General features: G+C 38.2%; 2 protein-coding genes, 2 long non-coding RNA genes and 2 pseudogenes across 5 annotated transcripts; 3 read left to right on the forward strand and 3 right to left on the reverse strand.

Moving 5' to 3' along the window:
* LOC149106809 (uncharacterized) overlaps positions 1-24,638 on the forward strand; it is an 88,785-nt pseudogene that overhangs the window by 51,343 nt on the left and 12,804 nt on the right.
* Positions 961-6,727, reverse strand: LOC110067441 (leucine-rich repeat-containing protein 3B-like). Its single transcript, XM_089297479.1, has 4 exons — positions 6,509-6,727; positions 2,169-2,383; positions 1,634-1,705; positions 961-1,051 (listed from the first exon to the last, which is right to left on the reverse strand). The coding sequence occupies exons 2-4, from the start codon at positions 2,381-2,383 to the stop codon at positions 961-963; spliced, it is 378 nt and encodes a 125-aa protein (XP_089153605.1). The 5' UTR covers positions 6,509-6,727.
* LOC149106810 (uncharacterized) lies at positions 8,204-17,868 on the forward strand. 2 transcript variants are annotated; one of them, XM_089297477.1, is made up of 6 exons: positions 8,204-8,316; positions 9,045-9,160; positions 9,984-10,076; positions 10,802-10,924; positions 12,048-12,106; positions 17,369-17,868. In XM_089297477.1, the coding sequence occupies exons 2-6, from the start codon at positions 9,067-9,069 to the stop codon at positions 17,447-17,449; spliced, it is 450 nt and encodes a 149-aa protein (XP_089153603.1). In that variant the 5' UTR covers positions 8,204-8,316; positions 9,045-9,066; the 3' UTR covers positions 17,450-17,868. The 2 variants fall into 2 exon arrangements, with proteins under 2 accessions (XP_089153603.1, XP_089153604.1); XM_089297478.1 differs by having other exon boundaries at positions 9,066-9,160.
* On the reverse strand, positions 13,761-16,054 carry LOC110050073 (uncharacterized; annotated as a pseudogene).
* On the reverse strand, positions 19,643-20,428 carry LOC149106811 (uncharacterized). Its single transcript, XR_016209626.1, has 2 exons — positions 20,283-20,428; positions 19,643-19,858 (listed from the first exon to the last, which is right to left on the reverse strand). It is a non-coding gene; the product is annotated as an uncharacterized LOC149106811 (long non-coding RNA).
* Positions 20,622-23,250, forward strand: LOC149106812 (uncharacterized). Its single transcript, XR_016209627.1, has 2 exons — positions 20,622-20,760; positions 21,158-23,250. It is a non-coding gene; the product is annotated as an uncharacterized LOC149106812 (long non-coding RNA).

Here is a 24,638-nt window from a genome sequence, read left to right on the forward strand (position 1 = left end):
CCGCTGGTGGAGCAACTCTTAAATGTAACACAAACCTTGACCAATCAGAACGAAAAAATTATGATAATTACCTGAGTAATTGTACTTGAGTGTATTATTAACACGTAATCACATGTAAGTACTAGTTGTGCAGAAAACCAATAAAGTTTATGATAACAAAAAAAGTAATCGCATGATTATTCTCGTGCACTTTGGAATAAGCAAGCACGTGTAACTTCTTTCAGACTGCAACCTGCACCCGCTGATGAAATTTTGTTAGCCTTTGAAAAATTTACTAGTGCTTGTTTCAGTTCCAAATTGCACGAGGATAACCATGCGTATTCAAATGCACAATGTGAAGTTGCACTAAAGCGAGGGTTGTCAAATATACCAAAAGTGAGGTGAGTCGTCTAACTTTGTAGTCGACTCGACTTATTGAAAGTTATGTCGTAAAGATCAGAATCTAGTCGTCGACTCTACTTCCCTCGAGGTTACAAGTAACCAGGAAGTGATATGTTCCCGGCGTAACACACTGGTAGTGCTGTGGTTTATAAAAGAGGAAGTAAAAGTACTGACGAGTCGACGTGCTTCCACTTATAGAAAAGTTTAAGCCGAGTCGACTTCTATAAAAGCGCCCTATGGTGGTTTTAGAAGGTGAGGTGGAGGGGGGACGGGAGTAGGAAATCGTGACGAGTCCACAAAGATGACACGACTCGACTCACGGAAAAGTTCTGCCCACAGGGTAAGAATTAGCATTAACGCCCTTTTTAGGTGATTTAGACGGGAAAGGGTAGAGGTTAGAAAAATTCGTCTCGTCATGACGAGTCTAAACGAGTGGACATGACTCAAATTGTGGAATAGTCGAATCTCTAGAGTGGGTCTAACGTTGAACTAACAATGTACAGCAAGTTAGGCAAAGCAAATCTACATGGCACATTGAAAGAGCTCGTGACCAAAGATCCAGTTTGACTGTAACAAAAATCAGATTAACTCTACTTGCATGTATGTCAGTAAGTTCAGATTACGGAAAGTGTTTTGTGGAATTGACTTCAAGCTGTTCCTTGATAGATCTCTGAAAAGAAAACACAGTATTTTTAGTTAAATATTTGAATTCAAATGGAATCTTTTTGTCTCTAGGACTGTACTGATTGGGTAGTTTGAAATAGGCATTTGTGCTTTGTATGTGGTTACGGTTTCAAGTATTTATGTCATGACGTCATTTTATGTTCTCTAACCAAATATGAATATTATTTCAATTCTCTGGTTAATGATCATCCAACATGGCGGCGATGACATTAGTTGAAAACGACCAATGGACGAAGAACTAGGATGATAGATTTTAAAACACACCAGCAAGGCTTGCGTTCGTCAGACCATTTTAATCTCACTGAATGTACTATACATAAAAAGTTTCAGTAAAAACAATGCCTCATGATTTAAATGTAAAGTTAATTTTTTTCATAGTTAGTCCATGTTCGATTCCCGCCGATCTCTCGAGTCTGGTCTGATCTTTTTCGAACAGCCGCTAGTAATTAAGTCACGGCTATAGGTTCTAATGACGTGTCTTTTGTGAATTGTGCTGAGTTGGAGCTATTACTTTCACTACAAAAATACGATTTGCTATCTTGTGTTTCCATAAAGCTGATCAACTTACATGGCCTTGAGTAATGTTAGATTTCTAAAGGCGTCTTCTTCTATCGACCTCAAATGATTTGCCGAGAGAATTCTGAAAGAGAACCATGGCAACACCAGAAAAGTTTAGAAGACTTATAATGTGAGTGGCCAACACACGTTGTGTCTTGAGCAGTGTACGTTTATCGTAACCAGGGAACTAAACAAAGGAGGTGGAGGGAGGACATAGATATATGACTATACATGCTATACCACCGTGACCATACAGTATCAAAAAGAAAGCAAGGGATTATTTGCTTTAATTGTTGCATTTTTACTTTATTTGACCATATGTAATTAAGGAAACAGGCAATATTTGGGAGCGTTGTGGAGCCATATAGCAAAAACATTAAGTGGATAAATATTAAAACTTCCCATGCAATTGACTAGGAATATAACTGAGGACATTTTAATCATTTCTCGTTATTTCACCCATCTGAGGAGGGTTCTGGAAAATATTAAAGATTAAAGTTTGTGGTATATTTAAAGGGTTATAAATGTAACTTCGCCTCACTTACAAATGTGCCGTATTGGACGGTAAATCACGTGGCACTTGCTTAATTTCTTTACAAGTTACAGCGGTCCCGTTGGGGCCAAAAGGAACGCAGGTACATGTCCCCGGATGAACATCTTTCAAACAACACAAACCAAACGCCACAAACCAACCCACCAACACGAACTGTGTCAGAATAACAACTGGCCTTACAGGCTGGGCTAGTACTGCTTTTCCCATCTGCGGAGAGAAAGCACGAATGCGTTTTCTGAATTATGTCCACGTTCAAGCCAATTCTCTTTTTTACACTAAGTCCTATTACAAGAAAATGCAGAAAAGCAGAGCACAAATGCAAAATTTCATTTAACAAGAAAGGAGTCTGTAGTGGCGGAAGGGGCTCAACCTTTCGAGTTGGCCACTACCATAGTGAATATATTCAACAATGAGTATAAACTGTACAAGATAAATAAGCTCAGTCATTAGAGACTAAACAGTAGATGATGTAGCCTTTACTGCAAAGCAGAATGGTTCAAACATTAAATTCCTTAAGCTATTGCAAACGTGATAGTCTACGATTACGTCTCCCTTAGGATCAGTGAATGGTGAACAAGCATTAGACAGTTCATAGTCGGCTAAAGTGCTAATACAAGACCTAATGAGTCTTCGGGCTTCCAACGGCTTTTAATCTACTGCTGCTACTAACCTTAAGAACATACAGTGCAAGCCTCTTAAGGTGGCCGAACGCAGTTTTGATACCTGTGTTTCATTTTTCTTTTTCTCTAAAACCCTTAATACTGGCAACAAGCAATTTAATAACACAAACTTCAGATTTTTGATAGCTAAGCAGACGTATTAGCCATTGCCATGGCAACAAAAATAAATATAAACAAGCATTTAAAATCGATTTTGTTTGTTTGCAGAAAATCTAGTCGTTAGATTTTCTTTTTCATTTGCATGTAACAAGATTTTAACAATGCTCACAAGTTAACACTATTTTAATAATGTTTTAACAGAGAGACTTTAAAAGTGTGTCCATGAGAAAACCAGGCAGGAGGCGATAAAGCTCAAATCGCCGATTTCGCTCAAACTTGGCGCAAATGTTGGCTTTGGCGAGTAAATGATTATGGCAAAAACGTAGGTCAAAATATTTTATTCCCTTCAAGTTAGGGGGAACTCCTCCAAAAATGGCCGTTTGTCACTAATTTATGCATATTTAATTAGCTGTCTTTGATTTAGTATTTCTACAGCAAGAAAGGTCATGTGAAAATGAAATCTACTGCATCATGTTCTACTATTATCACTCTCAAAGCACAGATATTCATATGAACCAGACAATTTGATTTCTCTCCGTGGCTCCATCTTAAGTAAGGTGCATACTTCATAGTGTTGTGAATAGCCTTTAATTGATGGCAAATATCTGCACTGGGCAACAGTAAAAATACATAATTCTAATATGGCTAGTGAGAGATATCACTAAAGTTCTCAAAAAAGCCATAAAATGTTTGGGGACTTCAATATATTTTCTGTGCTGGCATACTGTTTACATAGCCGGACTTCACGATTTTTGGCCGTTTCATGAACATCTACTAAAACACACAACCCGTTTTTAACTAACTCGAAATCAACAAAAAAATATCAACCAGAATGCCTGGGAATGCCTCAGAAGTTTGAAATTTAGAAACCAGAAATAACACCCAATGGCCTCTCACTATTACTACTTGATTTCAATGTCACCATCTCCAAAGACGGCAAAAGCTCTTTTCAATTTTACAACAAAATAACAAAGAAACCACAATTCGTTCACCACCAATCAGCAATACCGGAAAAGTCAAAGATCAACTTCATTCGTAATGAGCGGAAACGTGTCAACGATAAATGTTCTACAAAAACGACAGCCACAAAGCATCAAAACATGTTCGACGACGTCCTCCGTCTTAACGGGTATCCTGAAGGCACTATAGACAAAGCTAAGCACTCCCAGAACCATCAGAAAGACCCTCGACCTCTCAACACAGAATGGTCGTACTTGAAGATCCCATATGTCTCCGAACGTCTCAACTACAAAATCACTTACATTTTCCGAAAAGAGGGTATACCAGTACGGGTCCCGCACAAGTCATACATCCTCAGACGAGCTCTCTCTCAGAATAACATAAACGGACATGCACGAGGGCCAACTGCCCTATCTTCAGTACCAAATTGTGCTTATTACGCAACGCTGTTTACCAAATCCCGTGTAACAACTGCAACCAATACTACATCGGGAGCACTACAAGCTTTATCCACGATCGAGTAAGAGAACACCTGAACAATGACAAGTCCTCCGTGAAGAAACACATTTCAAAGTGCCAAAACAAAGTCCACAAAGGCATCAAAATTAAGACCATTGTACTAGAAAACGACCCCGCAAATCTACGACTGTTCGAAGCATTTTACATACCAAACTACCGCGGACCTTTTATTCTAATAATTATTTTAACATATCTAGAGACTCTTTGTACTTTGACACTCGCTCATTAGATCATATCATTCATTTTTATTCATATTTGTATCTTATTATTTAGCTCTTGCATTCTACCCCCCACATTCTTTCGCTTTTCACACGATTTTACTCTATATCTGTATGGAAGCCTTACGCGGAATATTTTTTCTTATCCCTGATGATGCCGTAGATCGGCGAAAGCTTGGACTTTTTTAAACGATTTTAATATCATTTTACAGTAGTGTAAGGCCTCAATTGAACTTTTGCCATTTTCAAACAAGAAGATATTTTAGATCTTATAACCGCGCTTTTAAATTGTAACTATTTTCTTAGCACTACAGTCGCAACGCAGTTCACATTCCAAAGCAGTCCTTGATGATTCGTTGGTTGCTGTAGACACCACATCACTTGATCAACACGAACTGTATTCTTGCACCATCGCTCCGGCTTAGCCTTTGTAAAAGCTATGATAACGTAATGGCCTTAATCTGGAAGTCCGCTCGTGACATGCCCATGAATGATACGAAAAGGAAACGAGTGCCACGTTATTAATAACGCTATAAACAAACAGCTTTCTTCCTTAAAAGTCAAAATTTAATTTGTTTATGCTATGCGTAAGAACAAGCAAAGTAGTCACGCGCGAATCCACGGCTATCCACGGCGAATTTTAGAATGGTTGTGTTTTTTCCCCTAGCATTGACTCAAACACTGCAAGTTCTGGCACGCTCCTATTTACCTCTGCAAATATTTAATTTTCCTTCAGATCTCTTAACTCGCTGCGATGAAACAGCCAAAGAATACACTTCAATTGCCTAAACCCACAAGAAATACTTGCAAAATTGCAAATATATTAATTACCGTCTCTTCTAGCAAAATAAACTTGCAAGGTAAACACGATCTTATATGTCAGGTAGCAAAAGTGAAAGCTGTAACGTCAGCGCATTCCATGGCTGGCGTAATACTTTTTTTTAGCGTATTATCATTCCCTTCGAATCCAACGCCTCGATAAAACTAAAAGAAAACATATTTCACACACAATAAAGAAAGCAATATCTGTAAACCTGTCCGTGTATTAATTTTTCAACAGCTTTTCGCGAATAAACAATACAAGTGGCGTAATTCAAAATTTGGCCGAGAGGAAGTTTCGGTCTCCTCACCGCCAAAACTAAAAAAGAATAATAAACTCCGTGCAGAACATAAACCGCGTTCGGCCCGTAACCGCGCGGTTAAAAAAGCAGAGACAGCAAGGGCATTGACCAAATAAAATGATCACTGTATCGATGAAATGTTTACTTTGTCTAATCCTTGTGGGCGCGCTAAATTGCATTAGCAAGAGAGCGCGCGGAAATTGTGTTTGGCAACCTCAAAGCAGAGAAGCTACACAGAGCGAACAACGAAACTTAGTACAAGGTGAGATATGTGAAGGCTGACGTTCACTAACCTTTACGTTGACTGATGGTTAGCCATGGATTATCACGAGACAAACACGAGACATTCTAAAAATAACTGTTAAATAATGAACAAGTTTACCTTCTAAATACTTTTCTCGGTGGCAAGCCTGACAAAACTGGTGTCTTTTTTCTACACCTTAATTTCGGATGACATCAGATAAAAATAAAACCTCGACAAAGTTTTGAACAGCGCCGAATTGTTTATCGGTATTGTGATCTTTCCTAATCTTCCCAGACTGCGATCTTCTCTATTTCGCTCAAAAGAAAAAAACTCGGAGACGGCAAACTGAGCTAACGAGCCCCATATGCGAGCGGCGAGCCTGCTCGTTTCCTCATTGTCTTTTTGTTCTTTCTCACGGATGTTAGAGCAAGAGACAGGCTGCTTCTCTTACAAAGCCTAGGTTATGATTTCACAAAGAGAAAGATGCTTACCTCACGTTGGGTAGAAAGAACAGCCAAGATGAAGTGACAGTTTAAAGGGAGGGCTGCACTGTTCGGCGCATGTCTCTAAATTAAAATACGTTTGTTCGCTGCTAATCAGTGTTACCGCTTTAAAATCCCCACGCAGATCTAGTTCAGTAATCACATGCTATAGTTAGTCGTGGCAGAATGAATTTAGTGTTAAACCGTACGATTTATTATATGGTTGATGATTTTTCTGCTATTTGCATGCGAAATTAAGTTACTTGCCTACGGTTGGTTCATAAACAATGAAAAACTGGGCCTGGGCCAAAAAGCGTGCATAGGCGAATAAATAATACAGACATGCACCGAACCATGAAACCCTCCATTCAATGTCTTTATGGGTCCGTGAATAAAAAATAATGAATTTACTAGGAGAACAACATAGCGAACCGGAAAGTTTGCCAATATAAAAATGCTCGGGTTTGGTAATTCTTTTCTTGAATGATCCAACAATTATGATCCGTAGATTCCTCTGGCACATGAATGTAATGGAACTAAGGACAGAAGAGTCAATCATTTTACAGTTATCTGCTGAATTTTAAATTCTCTTCCTCGTATGACGTTATGATATAATTAGTTTGGGTTTCGAGACTAGCGACTTAAATGCTCTGTTTTGTCCCCTAGTTAGTATGGTGTTTTATTTCCAGGCTATAAGGTTTTTGACACTTTAATAAAGTTTTCACTCACATTTTCTATTTTCCAATTGCCCATAATTCACTCTGTTTGCTCCAAAAAAATTGCTTAAACTACTGTTGTCAAATGCTTTTGGGAGTTCTGCATTTTCCAGCAATAAAAACAACTTGTTGCTGTGTATCACTTTAAGTTGAATTGCTTAGTTTAAGTTGACAAAAGGTGCTAAGTGGCATATTTAGAGACGTTTTGGAAAAAACGCCTTCATCAAGCACAAATGAAGCATTAACCAAGAATTATTTCACAACAATACTTTATGCAAAATTTGGGGGAAGCACAGTGCATTATGGGAAAATGGAAATAGAAAGTGTGCTTTCAAACAAGCTAAATTCTTGTCTTTTTATTGTGAAACTTTGTTTGCAATTTGTAGGTTATAATCTTGTTTTTGACCGTCACCCTGAAACAAGAACGGTTTGCAAAGTTTCGGCTTTCTTGTCACAGTTCAAAGAACACTTTTAAGGAGCTTTAGTTAGCTTAAGCACAGACAGAGACCGACAATACAATACAGTACTGGTTTATTCATGAGGAATAGACCATGATGAATAAACCAGTATTGTATTGTATTTCCAGCTGAAAATCGAATTTTCTTCTTTTGGCGCGTATGATCGGCTTTTCGTTAAGCTTATCAAGTCATAAATGGTACAATGGCAGTTTCGAAACTCAGTGAAGTGGGAAAGAAAACTTGCCAAAAGCAAGAACGTAAACTTCCTGTTTGCGTCTGTTCCTCCCTCACAATCGTCTGTCATTAACAACAATGCCAGGGTAATTTTGTGTGGTCGAAACTGAATGATGAATTTAAAAGAATGTATTGAACCAGAAATTTCGCTACATCATAAATTGCTGAGAATTTTGTATCCTTTCCTTATAAATTTAACAAATACGATTCGAAGTTTCCTATGGCGCAAGAAAGAGAGAGAAATATGCCATTTCTAATGTAATTGATGTATTTGCTGATGTTGCACTCAGTGTATGACGTCATGCCGTGTTACTTTCGGTCTCAGTATATTTCGAAGGAACGCTTTGGAAAGGCTTCCCTTGCTGTACTAACACATACACGCTGCATTTCGCTTGTCCCGTCAAACAAGGTAAATACTATTACCTTTATCATATCATGTTTTATTTGCAATTTGTAAATTGTAATTTTGTTTTGTTGTACTCGATGCAAGTCTAAGGTCAACGCCAAACTTTAGGCGAAAATGTTTTGGTGAAATAAAGATCTTTTCACGTAACGTCATCCGTTTCTAAAATCCAAAACTAAAGAGTCACCGAAGTTTTTGTCCTCATCAGGCATCAGAGGCGGTAAATTAAGATCTGTTGACAGTTTTACAGCTCAATCGTGTGCTTTGTTTGGAAACCAGCGCATTTTGAATTTCAGAGTTATGGCGATGCGTCACAAAGCTACGATCTCGACGAGTGTCGAAAAGTGTATACTTCTCTCATGATTTTTAGCCTTTTTAGAAGTTAGAGTAGTAGGAAAAGTGCTCATCTAAAAGCTTATTTGTTCAGTACAGATGATCATTCGCCTAGAGAGCCAAAGTAAGCTCCAGATGGTTACATTATTTTCCGGCCGCCCTATTGGTGTACTACGGAGGCCTAGTACACACTAACATAGCGTTTCCATACTGGGCTCTGTAAATTTTGGCGAAACATTTCGACGAATATTTGAAGTTTGGGAAAACGCAGAGACCTAAAACTTGGAGAAATGCTGTCTTTATTACTTTACTTATTAATTTCGGATAATGTTGAAACATTTTGAAATAGATGTTGAAGTAGGTGTTCCCTTGTGCTGATCACGATTGTGTCTTGTTGTTAGGCATCCTTATCTTCTTTGAAGAATGGCATCCAGCACTCAGCACCTGATTTTCATCTACCTCTTAGTCTGTGGTATGCTGTCCGTTGGATTTGAATTCAAGTATCTGAAATATTGCGGTGAGAATCAGTTATTGTCATGGTCAGTTATAATCAGACAAGGTCATCAAAATAAACAAAATTAAGTTAAAAAAATTAATTAATTAATCTATTAATTAAAAATTAGGTAATTAAAAATGTAGATGCAAAGAGTACCCGACTGTTGATGCGTGACCTCACGCACACTAGAAGCAAATGACAAAGCCTTTTTAAAGATACGCTGAAGTCTGAATAATGATCAACCCTAGCAAAAAAATTCATTTTTGCCCCAAAATCACTGAAAGGGATAATTTTAGGATTCGGCGCATGTGCAAGCTATGATGTATCTCACCCAGATCCATTGTTTGGAAGACAATCAGATGCAAGTAGATAACTTGTGCGACCGGCTGGTCCAGAATTAAACCGTCGGGCCAGATAATCAATTTGTACAGCATCCATGAAATTGGGCATCCGTCATTCTTCTACCTTAAGTGTAGCTGTATGGCTACTCCGGAGGCTATTAAAAAAGTACAGTCTGTGATTACTGAAACTCATATGGTAGATGTCAAAACGAAAATGTACTTTATGTATAGTGTTGGAACATAGGAAAGGGCTGCTAATGAGGAATCTCTCCTGTACGTTATTTGTTCGTGACTGACCGCAAAATCCACAAAATAAAGGCAAATTTCCCCGCAAGTCATCTTTACGTTTCTGATTGTTTTATAAACAATGAAGTTGTAGCTAGCACATGTGCCGAGCCGTGAATAACTCAATATCTTTTTGTAGTCATTCGTAGTTGTTTAACATGTACCCGCTAATTTACTCCCTGTGTAGTTAACAGGATAATCTTCTTGTACTTTTACAGGACCGCCAGACAAAACCCTCAAGTACAAAATTAGGCCATGGCCCAAGCTGAAGCCCGGTGAACCAGTAGATATCACGGTCTCTTTCACACCTGGTAAGTCTGACATGGTTCTTGGGAATGTCAAAAAACGTAACTTCCCAATTCCGGAAAGAATTCTTGTTTTATTACCCAGAATTGCAATTGATTAATCGATATGATCAATACTGTTTTCTTTAAAAATATTTTTTTATATATATCGCACGCCACCAACGGAATCTTTGATTCTGAACTCTGAAAAATTTCCTAGGTTGTCTTGAAATAGAGATACGAAATTTTTTGTCAAACTTGTCCTCAATATAGACGAATTGAGAGGAGTTCGTGCGAGGAGTCTATCAGTGTGAGGAGAAAATTCTGTCTCGCTTACTTTTCCCTCATGTTGCGTTCAAAGCACAAAGTGATCTCCAATCGCAAATGCTTGCTGCCCTTGTCATGCTATCAGTCCGTTTACATAAGAATCACCATTTTTAAGTTCGGTGAAATGTAGCCGAACCTCTTCTTGAAAGCAAGAACTGGGTTCATCGAGGGTTTAGCTTATGTCGATAGAGATCAGGATAACATTTGGAAAGTAGCAAGGTTTGTGTCAGTGCAAAGTCAACTCTAAGCAAGCCTCATCACTAAGTACGGAGCTGTAAGTAGAAGTAATAATGAACTTTGGAAGCCACTCGTAAAGATTGCACGGAAATTAAACATCACTATATATGCCAAGTTAGTATAAGTAAGCACGTCAAGTAATAGTTTTACATCATTGCTACACTTTTGGCATTTTTCTATGCTGATAGGTGTAGACATCTTTTCATCAACACTGCAGTATGTAATAAAAAACGACGGACACATTATATCCAGAGGACTTCAGGACGTTAAATGCAGTAAAATGCCGCAAATTTGTAATTTAGCAGCAGGAGGTATGTAGCGTCAAAATCTTTCTTGTGGAGGGAGAATGAGGGAGACGAAGTGCTATGTAACAAATTGACATCATTTTTTCATGAATCTGTCCTGTTATTGATCATGAATTTTATTATAACATTGTTAAAGTATTTGTGGATCCTCGAAGCGATAGCCGAGTGGATCCGCAGACTACTTTGGCAATGTTATGACGAAATTCATTGCCAATAACAGGACAGACGTATGAAAAACTGAGGCCAATTTGTTTTTTTACAGTAACAAATTTTCAAATTGTCCGCTCCCGCTCTTTGCGTCAACATAAATTACAAAGCCATGTGTCTGTCCGCGTAATGTCATTGAAAATTAGCCAATGAGCGCACGGAAATTTCTGCAGTTATTATAAATATTATATTGACAAAGATGTACGTAAGGGATTTTCGACATTCTACCTTTTTTAGAAATTTGAATGTCAACAAACAGTAGTGAACGAAATCCATGTTGGTTGGCGACGCTTAGTATCATCAGAAGACGATGATGATCATGGTCTCTTTGTAGTATGGTAGCAAGTAAAAATGTTCGATTGCCGGACTTGTTCCCTTTCACGAGAAAAACTGAATTTGACCCACACGTGCACCTGCAAACATAGTTCTATTCTCGTACTTTACATCGCGTTCTCTACCCATCATTAATGGCCTTATAATCTTCATAAGAGCGCTCCCACTCCAGTCACTTGAGGACGGCCCGAAGATTCTGCCAGTTTCAACAACTTATCGAGAGGTGACTGGGTTTATAACCGTGAACTCTAAGGTACTTTAGTTGTAGGATTTTACTCGACCATAGTTAATAGAGGGAAAGTTCTTCGTTCTATGTTTTTGGTGGCTATTTTGGGTTTGACTCTGCACAATGCTGCAAAATACAAAAGGTGGTCATGTGTGCTCACACAACTATCCAATAGAAGCATTGTGATTATGTAATTCATGCATAGCTTAGGAGCATAAAATAGATATAACATAGCCTGCTTGCTTGCTTCTTTGATGTTTACCTGGCTTCTCACCCATTTCCGTCTATTAACTATGTCCTGACAAAGTGAGTTTCCAAGAAATCTTATGTTACTCATTTGGTTCTTTGTTTGTTTTCGCATAGAAACCTATACCTTGTCATACAACTACGACCATATTCCAAATATTCCACTTGGCGTAAAGGTATAGTAATTAATGTCATATTTGCGGAATAAAATATCAGCCAATACTTCTTTTATCCTTTGATATGATAAAGATCATATAAAGACACGTAATTTTGCTCACGAGATGGTGAAGCGGAAGCTTTGGACACTGGCGAGGGCAACACCAGCCATTCGAGGAAGCGTATTGACATCCTATCGCCATCATCATCATCATCATTATCATTATTATTATTATAAATATTATTATTATCATCATTATTATTATTATTATTATTGTTATGATTATTATTATTATTATTATTATTATTATAAGTCCTTAAAGTCTTGCCGCTTTTAACTTATGGTGCAGAGTTCAATCCGTGAGCCTAGGGCAGTCATAAGTCTGCTGGAGTACTTGATGGATAGAGTCCTCCTAAGTATGTCAGCAGTTCCAAGCAGGACGGTCTTCTGTAGCTCTGGTATTCTAATATTGCCTGGGATCTTGCCGATGTAGTTTTCTGTTCCCTTCTTGACAAGCCCGAAAGCTCCAATGATCACTGAGACAGTTATTGTTTTCATTCCCCACGTTTTCTCGATTTCAATCTCAAGATCTTTGTACTTTGTGAGTTTTACCATTGTTTTCAAGGAGGTGTTCCTTTCTGTGGGGATGGACATATCGATAAGCAGACAGGTTCTTTCTTTCTTGTGTTTCACCACTATTTCTGGTCTGTTTGCTTTTATCTCTTTGTCGGTTTGGATTGGCATGTCCCAAAGTATAGTCGCTGTTTGGTTTTCTGTCACAGTAGCTGGTTCATATTCGTAGAGTTTATCTTGTACTTTGATGTTATAGTGTTTGCATATTGTCCAGTGGAGTATTGCTGCAGCTTTATTGTGTCTTTGTATGTACTCTGTCTTGGCAAGTTCAGGGCATCCGGAGACAATGTGGTCAACTGTCTGTTGAAGTTGCCCACAGATTCTGCACATTGGGTTGGTGCCATCTTTCAGGATCTTGTTTCGGTAATAGTTGGTCTTAGTGCATTGATCTTGGGCAGCAATAATGAAACCTTCTGTTTCTGATTTGAGGCCAGGTGTACTCAGCCAATTGTGGGTTTTGTCTTGGTTTACATCCTTCTCTTTTGTTCTTTTTGGGTACTGACCATGCAAAGGCTTTTCTTCCCATTTGCTCTTGAATTGTTCTATAGCTTGGTGTTTGGCTTTCAGCTTGACCCTTCGGGCATAGGTCGTGGCTGGCTCATTCTCTGCCACTTCAGCTTCTGGTAAGCTGAGTTCTCGCCCGTATTTTGCGGCTTGATGGTGTATGGACATTGTTTTCTTGCCGTGTCCCTCGCAATTTTGAGGAGGTAATCATCTTTGTTGTTGAGATATGTGTTTAGGCTAATTGTAGTTGTTTTGTAGGCAATTTCTAATTGTACAAGACCCTTCCACCTGCCTTTCTAGGGATATATAACCTGTCCACGTCAGCTTTTGGGTGGTGCATTTTTGCCATCGTCAAGAACTTCCTTTTTTTCTGTCTAACTTCATAAGTTCTTCCATTTTCCAGTTTATGATGTTGAATCTATAAGTGACGACTGCGACAGCAAGAGTGTTGATTGCGTCAATTCTGTTGGCAGCATTAAGTTCGGATTTGAGCACCAGGCGAATTCTACGGTAATACTCTTTTCGAATTTTCTCTTTCATCTTTGCATGTTGGATCCCTCTCCTTCATTCACATCAAGGTATTTGTAGGTGCCTTCCTGTTCGAGGTCTTGTATGGTGGTGCCAACATTGAGTTCGATGTTTTCGGTTTTCGCCAGTTCGCCTCGTTTGAATGTAGCTTTGGCGCACTTGTCAAGCCCAAATTCCATTTTTATATCATCACTGAAGCCTTTGACAATTTTAAGTAGGTCTTTCTGGTCTTCATCAGACTTGGCATAGGTTTTCAGATCGTCCATGTAAAACAGGTGAGTGATGTTTGCGTTGCTTATTTTGTATCCGTAGTTACTCTCATTCAAGAGAGAGGATAAAGGTGCTAAAGCTATGCAGAAAAGAAGAGGTGAGAGGGAATCTTCTTGAAAGATACCGCTGTTTATTTTTATTTCACGAGAAGATATTGTTCCCTTATTATGGTTAAGCGTGAGGGTTGTTTTCCATTTGGTCATACTTGCTTTGATGAAATCTTTCATTTTTGGTGATATCTTGTAGATCTCAAAACATTTTAATATCCAGCTGTGGGGAACGGAGTCAAAAGCTTTCTTGTAATTCACCCAAGCTGTACTGAGGTTTTTCTTTCTCGTCTTCATATCTTCCAATATAGCTTTGTTGATGAGGAGTTGGTCCTTACAGCCGTAGCTCCCTTTTCTGCAACCTTTTTGTTCGGATGGTAGTAAGTTGTAATTCACAGGGTGGCTGTAACATCTATCTGATAAGATTGATGTTAAGATCTTGTACATTGAAGGAAGACAAGTGATGGGCCTGTAGTTTTTGGGGTTTGCCGTGTCCTCGTTTTTTGGAAGGAGGTAAGTGATAACAGTTGTTAGCCAGTTTGGGCATTCCTCTGGGTTTTCGATGCAGATGTTATAGGCATTAGTCAAATCTTCGTGTAAGACTGTCAGATGTTTAATCCAGAAGTTTGCTATTCCATCAATCCCAGGAGCTTTCCAGTTGCTGGATTTTTTGATAGCAGATGTTCTTTCAGCAATGGATATTTCCAGCCATTCCTGAGCGGGCGTTTGTTGGTTTTCATTCTCTATTTGTTTTATCCACTCTGCTCTCTCATTGTGATGCTTTTCTTTCTCCTAGATATTAACCAAGAAGTTCTCAAGAGCTTCTTTCCCGGGTGGCTTGGAGGTTTCGATGGTCTTTTTCCCAAGTTCACGATAGAATCTTTTGGTGTTTTCTTTGGACGTTTTGTTCTGGAAGTAAGCGCCTTATTCTCTGGGATTTAGCTAATAGCTGTTGTTTCAGTTTTTCCTTGACAGGTAGGATGTCGTCGTTGGATTTGAACTTATATTTTCTCATGAGAGCTCTTCTTTTTTTCTCCTTAACACGTCTTCCTTGGACGATTTCAGCTAGGATTGAGATCTCTCCACGTACTTTTTGGATGTCTTTCTCGAGTCGTCTTTTCCACATAGGCACTTTTGGTTTTTTTTGAGTTTTTGATCTTACTTTGATGCCTAGGGTGTCACAGACTACTGAGGCAGAAGTGTAGAATAGTTCATTCACTTCGGTAAGAGACAGCTTCTGCCCCTTTTTGCCTTAATTAGGTTGATGGTCTTATTTGCTGTTTCAAAGACTTCCTTTGCCTGTCTTGTATGCTTGATTTTTGGTATAGGTGGTCGTTCAGTTATGTTTGTCTCTTTCACAATCTCCCACTTCCTCAAAATTTTTTCCATCGTTGCAGCTTCATCTCCATCATTGGTGTGTTGAGGGGTCTCCGGCACGTTGGGATCATTTAGTTGTTCTTTATCATTGTGGACAGCTACCTCATCACTCGCCACGGGGGCATTATCTTCCACAGCTACTGCAGAGGGATTGCCTTCATGACGGCTATTGTTCTCGGTACAGTCTGTCTTGTCAGTCACTTTGTCTTTGATGGCTTGAATTTCCATGTCTGTCAGTCTTTTCTTGTTCATGATGTCCCGTCTGGTGTTTGCCAGTTTATTTTGAGTTCGCCAGATATTGTATGCATCTGTTGTGACTGATGCATTGGGCTTAGCTAGAGTTTTAAAGTATGCTTCCATCACTTCCATATACTCCTCCCTGGTCCGTTTACTTCTTGTTTCTCTTTGGCGATTTACAGTAGGTGCATTTTGAGGGCCTCTTTGAGGAATATCCTCGGCGTGGTAGTCCTCATCTGCTTGTTGGGCGGAGTTTGTTCCAGCAGCATATTTTTCAACCCCAGCCTGGTTCCCTACTGAGGGACGCGGTCCTTGTTTATCCGCGCGACGACCCGGATGCGGTATGAAATATTGTCATTGTTACTTGTCATGTTTAACAATTTATTGTGTTGGTTTTTGTTCAAAGTGGCCTTCCTCTAGTTGGACTGGCTACCAATCCTAACGAGCCCCAACTACCCGTTTGTTGTAACTCTAACAGGGGTGGCTTTGGGGTTACTGATGCTTGCCAAAGACACCACCTCAGACTATGGTGGGCGGGAACGTCCATCTTCCCGAAGTAGGCTAAGGCACCAGCCTGTCCTACCCCACTGTCCATTATTATCATCATCATTATTATTATTATTATTATTATTATTATTTAGATCGTTTTTTCTCTTTTTAGATCGTTTTGTGTTTTTATCCAACGAGTTATTTTAAAGTAACGTCAATTTTTTTTTCACGGTTAATGTTTTTAATGCATTATATGTATGTACGTATTATAATGTAGTTTTATTTTAAATTATAATCCATCAAATAATTTCGCTCGCGCGCAATTGGTCTGAACACGTCACGTGACCGAATATTCCCCAGCCAAAACTGGGGAATATCCGAAAATAATTCCCTAATTTTCAAACCTGCGCGTGTTGCTAAAAAGATTTGAAGGATAATACACACAATAGCCTCCATTTTGCACTAAATATCCTCGAAGCTCACAGTTTTCCCAGAGCTACTCTCTCGGAAAACTGTTCGCTTCTCGGAACAGATAATGTCCGCGGACAAATATCCTAGCATATGTTCGCAGTACAAATGAAGGCTATTATTTATGTAGTTCTTAAAGCGCTTGTGATCATTACATACAAGTCTGCGCGTTATGCGGACTAAGTGTTCCAGTTTGAAAACGATTTATCAATTTTCGTCCTATAAAAAAGTTTGGGAACAATTGTTTCGCTGCTTGGTACCAGTACACAAAATCAATTATGCTACTCAGAATTTATGTTCTTGGATGGAAAAATAATTGTTCAATATTTTGATAATCGCATTCTGATGTGGGAGGAGGGATGGCGTAGTGGTGAAAGCACTCGCCTCCCACTAATGTGACTCGGGCTCGATTTCGACCCGGTACTCTATGTGGGTTGAGATTGTTTTTGGTTCTCGCCTTGCTCCGAGGGTGTTTCACTGGGTATGCAGTTTTCCTTCCTTCTGAAAAACCAACTTTTACAACTTTTATAATTCGATCAGGTAAGAGGACACGCGTGAAAACCAGCTAGGGCTCATGTGGCTTTCTCTAAATAGATATTATAATTTTAAACCCCGCAGAGTTTTACTAATAACGCACCACGAGTAATATCACGACAAGTACCGTATCTCTCGGTTACTGAAACAGCTTCTAACCTGTCTTTGGTATTGTGTTTTTTACAACTTATCAGGGAACTTTGTATGCCAAAGGTGAACTCTACAATCAAGATCAAGTTATGTGGTTCTGTGTGGAGGCAGAAGGAGTTATTTAAATAAACAACAACTGCAATAGCAACCGAGAACCAAGTGCAAGAACCAAAGCAATAAAATAAAATAAAATGACATAAGTAAACCCATCACAACTGTAAACAAGAAAAACAAAACAAACTTAACGGGGTACTATCATGATCTTGGTTCGAAAACTTTTAAACCGAAAAGATGTATTCTGATAGATCGAAAGCCAAAACTTTCTCTTTTTTTATAAACTACTGCATAAGTGCACTGATCCTGTAGGTGGGGAATATATATATTTTTTTATATCAGTAGATTCTCTAGCAACTTTAGTGGCCTTTAAAAGGTGTTGTGTTAAGGGAGCCTCAAGTTATTGGGTTCCCAAGTCACCGCTGAAATCAGTGAGTATAATGTAACTTTTGCAATATTCAAATGGTCATTAAAACTCAACCTTGCTCGGTATGGGTCTGAAAATTGATGTTCTGCCTATTTAAAACACGCTCTTTTCAGTACTGAAATTCATTTAGCTGTAGATATAAGTTTAGAAATTATCGGTCACGTGACCAACTGCTGCAAAGGCCTATTACCACGTAAGTGCACTGAACGCATGAAAAAGGTGTTATAAGGACTTGGAATAAGTCTAGTGGACTTTTCAAATAGAACAAGAAAACAGGTACTTTATCGAGAATAATAAAACAAGTACTTTTAGTCCTCGGTCAAAGACTTTTACAGGTACAAATAATTTATGGCAATGGAACCAAATTTCGCACACAGTTACGTTTCAACGTCCTGAACATTTTAAAGTAAAATTGGTGCTTCTGACAGGTCACGTGACATTAAGGGAAAAATAGCCATTGGGTGCGGTTTTTAGTAATATCCATCAAAAACGCGTTTAGGTGCAGATCAATTATCTCTATCCTCTCACGTTTGGAATGACCGTCCCTATTTTCGCTAAACATCTTATAGGGTCAAAGGTCGTTTTTTCAAAAAATAAAGTCCACTTTTGATCATTTATATCTTCTAAAAACGAGATCAAGGAAGATCATTCCAAACGTAGCAAGGTAGATGATTTACATTCCAATCGAAAACGCTCAATACTGATCAATAGAATGAAAATTCGCCACCAATTCGCCGATTTACCAAATATTTCAACAAAATGAACACGGGACACGTCATGTGATCAAAATAATATATGTGATAAGCATGTGATAAGCACGTGCCTCTCCAGTAAGGTTCCCTTTTCAACACGGAACATGCAATGTTAAACAACTGAGCAAAGTGCCCAGCCACACGGTCAAAATCAACGTTATTTAGAACTGAAAACTCAAGCTTATGTAAAACGCCTTCCAAACTAAAATGTGGCATTCCAATTTGGAACAATTCCGAAGGGTACTGGTATTTGATGCGGAAAAAGTTTGTGTTTCCGAAAGGTTTTGGCTTATTGGAAGGAGAAAAAGAAGTGTTCAGTTGAGTCCGCCAGGGACAATACATCCAATTTCACCAAAATGTACAATTTAATGTAAAAAAGATCGTGCACCCATCGCGCTTTCCTTTTTTGAGAGATTAAGATTTTCTGATCTCCCGGCCCACAACTTATCAGAATAAAACGGTCATCTATCTATGATTCTAAAAGGATTCAGAATTTCTGATCCCCCAAGACTTTAATAGATTCAAAAAACTGATCCCCAGTCCACAACCCGTCAGAGCAAAACAGTCATCTACTTATAATTCTAAATGCATTCAGAATTTCTGATCCCCATCACTTCACGGGACAAAAACGGCTATCTGTTCATGGTTCTAAAAGTATTGCGAATTTCTGATCCCCCTCCCCCACCAAATCTGCTGACATGATAGAAAGAGCTGTCGATTTATAATTCTACAACAATTCAGAATTTCTGATCCCACATGACTTAAAGGGATTCAAAAATTCTGATCCCCCAGTGCATAACTTATCAGAACAAAACGGTCATCTACCTATAATTCTTAAAAGGATTCAGAATTTCTGATCCCCCTTATCAGGTGACAGGACAGAAATAGCCGTCTATTTATAATTCACAAGAAATTAACTAGATGTCTGATAGCTAAAAAGTAACGATTGGATAGTAACTTTAAACACATTACAGACAAAATGGATCACAGAGCAAAGGGCATCAGAAAAGTACACAAATGAAATATTCACAGATAGGTCATTATTTATAACGATTTAAAACCACGCCAAAGGATCGAGACAAAAATTGCAGTTTCATGCCGGACAGTGAAAGGTTTTATTTTCAATTCAAAAAGATATGAATTTAGGCTCTAGAATTACAAGCTGTTATTTAAAGTTCACATCAAAGATAACAAGAATTTTAATCAGGACTCAGCTGCCGTCTGGGCCACCTCCGTTTTCTGCTTTAATGTGTTCGTTTCGGATTGACGGCCGCTATTCTTGCCTTTTTTTTCCCTCTGCTCTGCAATGAAGCAATTGAAGCTAAATATTCTTATAAATAGCGATAGAATTAACATTGTTTTTCATTAATCAATTGATCGGGAGTGTATTCTTTTGTAAAGAATAAAGAGCAGTATGTAGGCAATGCGGTAGTGAAGTGTATCGAGCGTGATCTGTAGCTTCAAATCAATTCAGTGTAAACTTTAAGTTACCTCTTCAAAAAGCACACTAACAAGCTATTATGCAAGCATTTCATACATAGGAAATGTGTGTGAATAGTTTCCTCGTTACGGGTGCTAATAAAATCAGGAGAACAAACGTTTTTCTTGTGTTTCAGTGATCGCGAAATAAATATAACAACGAAATTTCTTCAGCCACAACATTGATTTCGATTCAAAGATTGAGCAGCTAACTTTAATGTTGAGCAACAATTATGATATACTTACTTTTCTGCGACTTTCCTTTCTTTCACCGAAGCAATCAAGATACTCATTTGAACTTGGACAAATCATTCCATGTTTCTTGCTGCTATTGACAATGTTGGATTCGAAATTGCGCGCAAATAACTGACTCCTTTGGAAAGGGAATCTGCTGGTCAAAAGTATTCATTTATCAGATTCACCGAAGGATTATGGGATCGGATGGAAACAGCAAAATGGCGGGCAAAGATCGTGGTGAATGTTGTTAGGATTCGATAACAAAGCTCTCTGTTATTTTATAGCCTTGCTCTACGTTGGAAAGCAGTCACAAATTGTTTACAGATGTCCGTTGTTATTCCAGTTGAGTCAAATCCCAGTAAAGGTGGAAAAGTATGAAGTTTCGTCGGCAAAACAGTGTGGCAATCAAACTATTTGCCAGCAGCTGGCGGTTTCTCTTACACTCGTCAGGTTTACAGAAAGCTTGTGGTCCCTGCAGCTTTCCAAGGTAAACTGATTTTCTTGCATAATTTGTGAAGGTTCTTGAAATACTGGAAACGTTCTGGCCGGTTAAATTGATCGTGGAAGATTACAGAAGATGCAGATGCTTTAACACACTGTTAAGTCTTGTTGATTTCGTGAATGCAAATGTTCATTTCCTAAAGGAGTTATGAAAGCAACTGTATTCAACACAACAATATACAAACAATTTCGCGTTGGGAAAATCATTCATTGTAAAAGTACAATAAGTGCAATAAATGCGAGCTCTCTCATGTAGTTTACATATACTTCATATAGCTAGTGTATATCTTGTCTAGGATCAAGTGGGCATACATGTATTTATTATACAACAACTAAAACACAAGATATCAAAAAGCAACACCCTTCACCTTTTTGATTTTCAGGTTGATGGTGGTACTCTTGAGGTTATGTTAGATGTGCATATTACATTATCAAGACCTTTTGTTTCCCACTTATTACTTGAGTTGCAAAAGACTGATGTTATTTTCATTAGGGTGGTTGAAGTTCTCTTTAATTGGGCAGTATTTCAAAGGTTTTTTTATAATTTGGCATTTCGTTATGCAAATAGAGGTTATTTAGAACAGCAGATGTAATTCACAGCTAGGTTATGGAAGATTACTTTTAACCACTTCCAGAAATTTGTACATAAAGCTTACCATAATTTGAAAAACACATGATTCATGGATAAAATTAATTGAAAAAAATACTTTCATGAAGAAATTAATGTAATTGAAATTTGAAATTCATTTCAAGAATATTTTGTACTTTTCCGGTCACGAAATCTGTTTACATTTCATGAAAATTTACTGAAGAATGTAAACATTTACTAGACTCCAATTTAAGTAGCTGAGAAGTGTTTCAAACAAGATTTTTGAAAGATATATGTTAAATTTAAGTAAGTTTTGTGATAAATCGCAACATAATGGAAACTCATTTCCAGCCAGATTTTGTCCTCCTTTTGCATCTGGATGTGCCTAGTTTTTGGTATTAAATTTTAATGTACAACTGTAGCAGGTTTAAATAAAACTATGAGTTATTTATACATTTTCCTATGTAAATACAGAGATTTCACTTAGGTTTAGGATTTGAAGAGCAGGTATCAAAGTTCAATATAAATGAGTAATGAAGAGTTTTCAATAGTTAGCTATATTTTCACCACCTGTGTCTAAGAAAGCTTTTGGCTAGGTTAATATTAAAGTGCTACGTGTACATGAGTGATGGATAATTTTTAGATTGGCTGCTATCTTTTTACTATCTCTGGCTTTTGGGTAGGTTATCACAGTGCGATATGAGTGATGGGTAGTTTTCAGATAGGCTATCTTTGTACTAACTACAGCAGAGGTAGGTTTCAGATAGGATAGTGTTTTATTGTTCAATATAAGGACTAGTCTTCAGATAGCCTAGTTTTTGGCTTACTACAGTAGTGGTGGCTTTTGGATAGACAAGTTAGTGGATAGCTAGGCCATCTAAGTATCTGTTGAATATCTATACAGGAAGCTAGTTTTTAGCTAGTCTATCCATTTCCTAACTATCTGATGGATAGATATTAGTTAACTTTAAGCCATGCCAAAGATAGCTATCCTCTATCTACAAAACCTCTTGGATAGAAAAAAGATAGAGATTTTCATCCGTCAACCAGGAATGAGATAGTTGCAAGTAGCATGAAGTTAGTAATAAACTAGTAATAAGATATGATCGTTTTTGGGAGGGCTTCTTTAACTGAGGACAGCAAACTATTGCCAGCTAGCAGGAAACATCTCCAAGATGAGTGTGCCAAATTAAAGAAGAAAGAATAGAATTGCTTGTAGCATTAGCTACAATACTTGCATCCATATCTGTCAGGTCTTTATAAAAACAATTTTACCCACACCCTTCTCCTTTGAGCATGGTTAAACTGGTTATGTAACTGAAGTGTGAATGAACTGGTAGCCCACTCAAAAAGTTAGATTGAAGATGTAAAAACATGTTGGGCAAAGCTAAAGTCCATGGCCGCTGCTATATGACAACAGGTTTTTGGAGGATACTGTATACATGTATGTAGAGTACATCGACCCACTTAAATGTATCAACTGCAAATTTAAATGTACATGTAAATTGCAGTCCTTAATTGTCATCCCTGTAATGTACTGTAGTGTTCCTGAATGCTCTTTTTGTTTGATAACAGTGAGGTGCCTTGTTTCCATGTTAAACAGAAATTGTTAGAAATTTTTCCTTCACACAAGGTGAGCTAACTCCGACAGAGAAAGTGGAGTCTGCATTTATGCCTACAGTTGTGCAGTTTGAGTAATCTCACTTTTTTGGTCAATTCTGAACTTTCCTATCCTCTTAGGTACTGTTTGATATTGTTTTTTTAGACTTACAGCTACTGTAATTTTGAAGTGCATAGATCATTGTAATACAATGTGTGATGTTTACAGTTACTTATATTAATAGACTGCTGTGAAGAAACTTGTTCTTCATCACTCTCTCAGTATAATCTGAGTGTATGGAATCTGTTAAGAATTATGCTATATTTGTATAAAATTTCTAATTGAATATTGTTATCAAGAAAAAATATTTTGATTAGACATTGTTCAGGCAGGCAGCGAGATCTAAACCCTGTCTTCAATGTTATGATTTAATGTGGCTACATTGGATGTAACACTGGTTTTGCAGGGGATCAGAAATTCTGAATCTTCTCCTGTGTTCTTTGGGGGATCAGAAATTCTGAACCCTTTCTAGAGTTCTTTAGGGGATCAGAAATTCTGAACTCTTTCTAGTGTTCTTCGGGGGATCAGAAATTCTGAACCCTTTCTAGTGTTCTTTGGGGGATCAGAAATTCTGAACCCTTTCTAGTGTTCTTTGGGGGATCAGAAATTCTGAACCCTTTCTAGAGTTCTTTAGGGGATCAGAAATTCTGAACCCTTTCTAGAGTTCTTTAGGGGATCAGAAATTCTGAACCCTTTCTAGTGTTCTTTGGGGGATCAGAAATTCTGAACCCTTTCTAGTGTTCTTTGGGGGATCAGAAATTCTGAACCCTTTTTAGTGTTCTTCGGGGGATCAGAAATTCTGAACCTTTTCTAATGTTCTTTGGGAGATCAGAAATTCTGAACCCTTTCTAGTGTTCTTTGGGGGATTTGAAATTTTGAATCCTCTCTTGTGTTGTTTGGGGATCAGAAATTTTGAATCGTTTTCTATGGAGGTACCTCTCGAGACAAGAAATTCAAAAAAATCATTTGGTGTCTTATGCGTGACTTAAACATTCATTTCAATTCAAATAAAGAATAGGAAATTGCTTGGAAGAATTTTTTAATTCCTTGCAAACAGGGAAACTTTTCCTCTGAGTTTTAACACCAGTTTAAGATTCTTAGTATATTGCAAAAATCGTCTTTGGAATTAAATGGCAATCATAGACTTCCGTCTAAGCTCCACGTTTCACTTTAGGCCAATTTTGCACTCATTTCCAACGGAACTTCCAAGCCTGCAACGTAAAAATAACTTTTCTCCGAGACAGGTTTCTATTTTACACCGAAAAAGTAGCCATTTTTGAAGTGGTTCTTAGTATTTACTCTGAATTTTATCAAATTGGAACACCACATTTTAGTTTGGAAGGCGTTGTAAATGAAGGTGTCGGTAAAAGACATCTTACCCCCCTCGGTCCTTTGACAGCTGACCACCAGCAGTCCACCAGCGGAAAGGCCAGTGCCTGGGCCAAATCCCCAGCCCGGCCCCAACGGAGATTCTCCACAAGCGCGTTCAACTTGATCAGATGGAGCTACTTTGGCGGCTACAACTTTGAAAGCGACAGTTGAGGCTTTACTTCTACTGATATCCGGCCAACAGCTCTTTTAAGGAAAACGACTATGATCGTATTTACTCGAATAA

Source organism: Orbicella faveolata, unplaced genomic scaffold, assembly GCF_042242905.1.
Source record: "Orbicella faveolata isolate gen_17 unplaced genomic scaffold, um_ofav_v1 contig_3, whole genome shotgun sequence".
NCBI lineage: Eukaryota > Metazoa > Cnidaria > Anthozoa > Scleractinia > Merulinidae > Orbicella > Orbicella faveolata.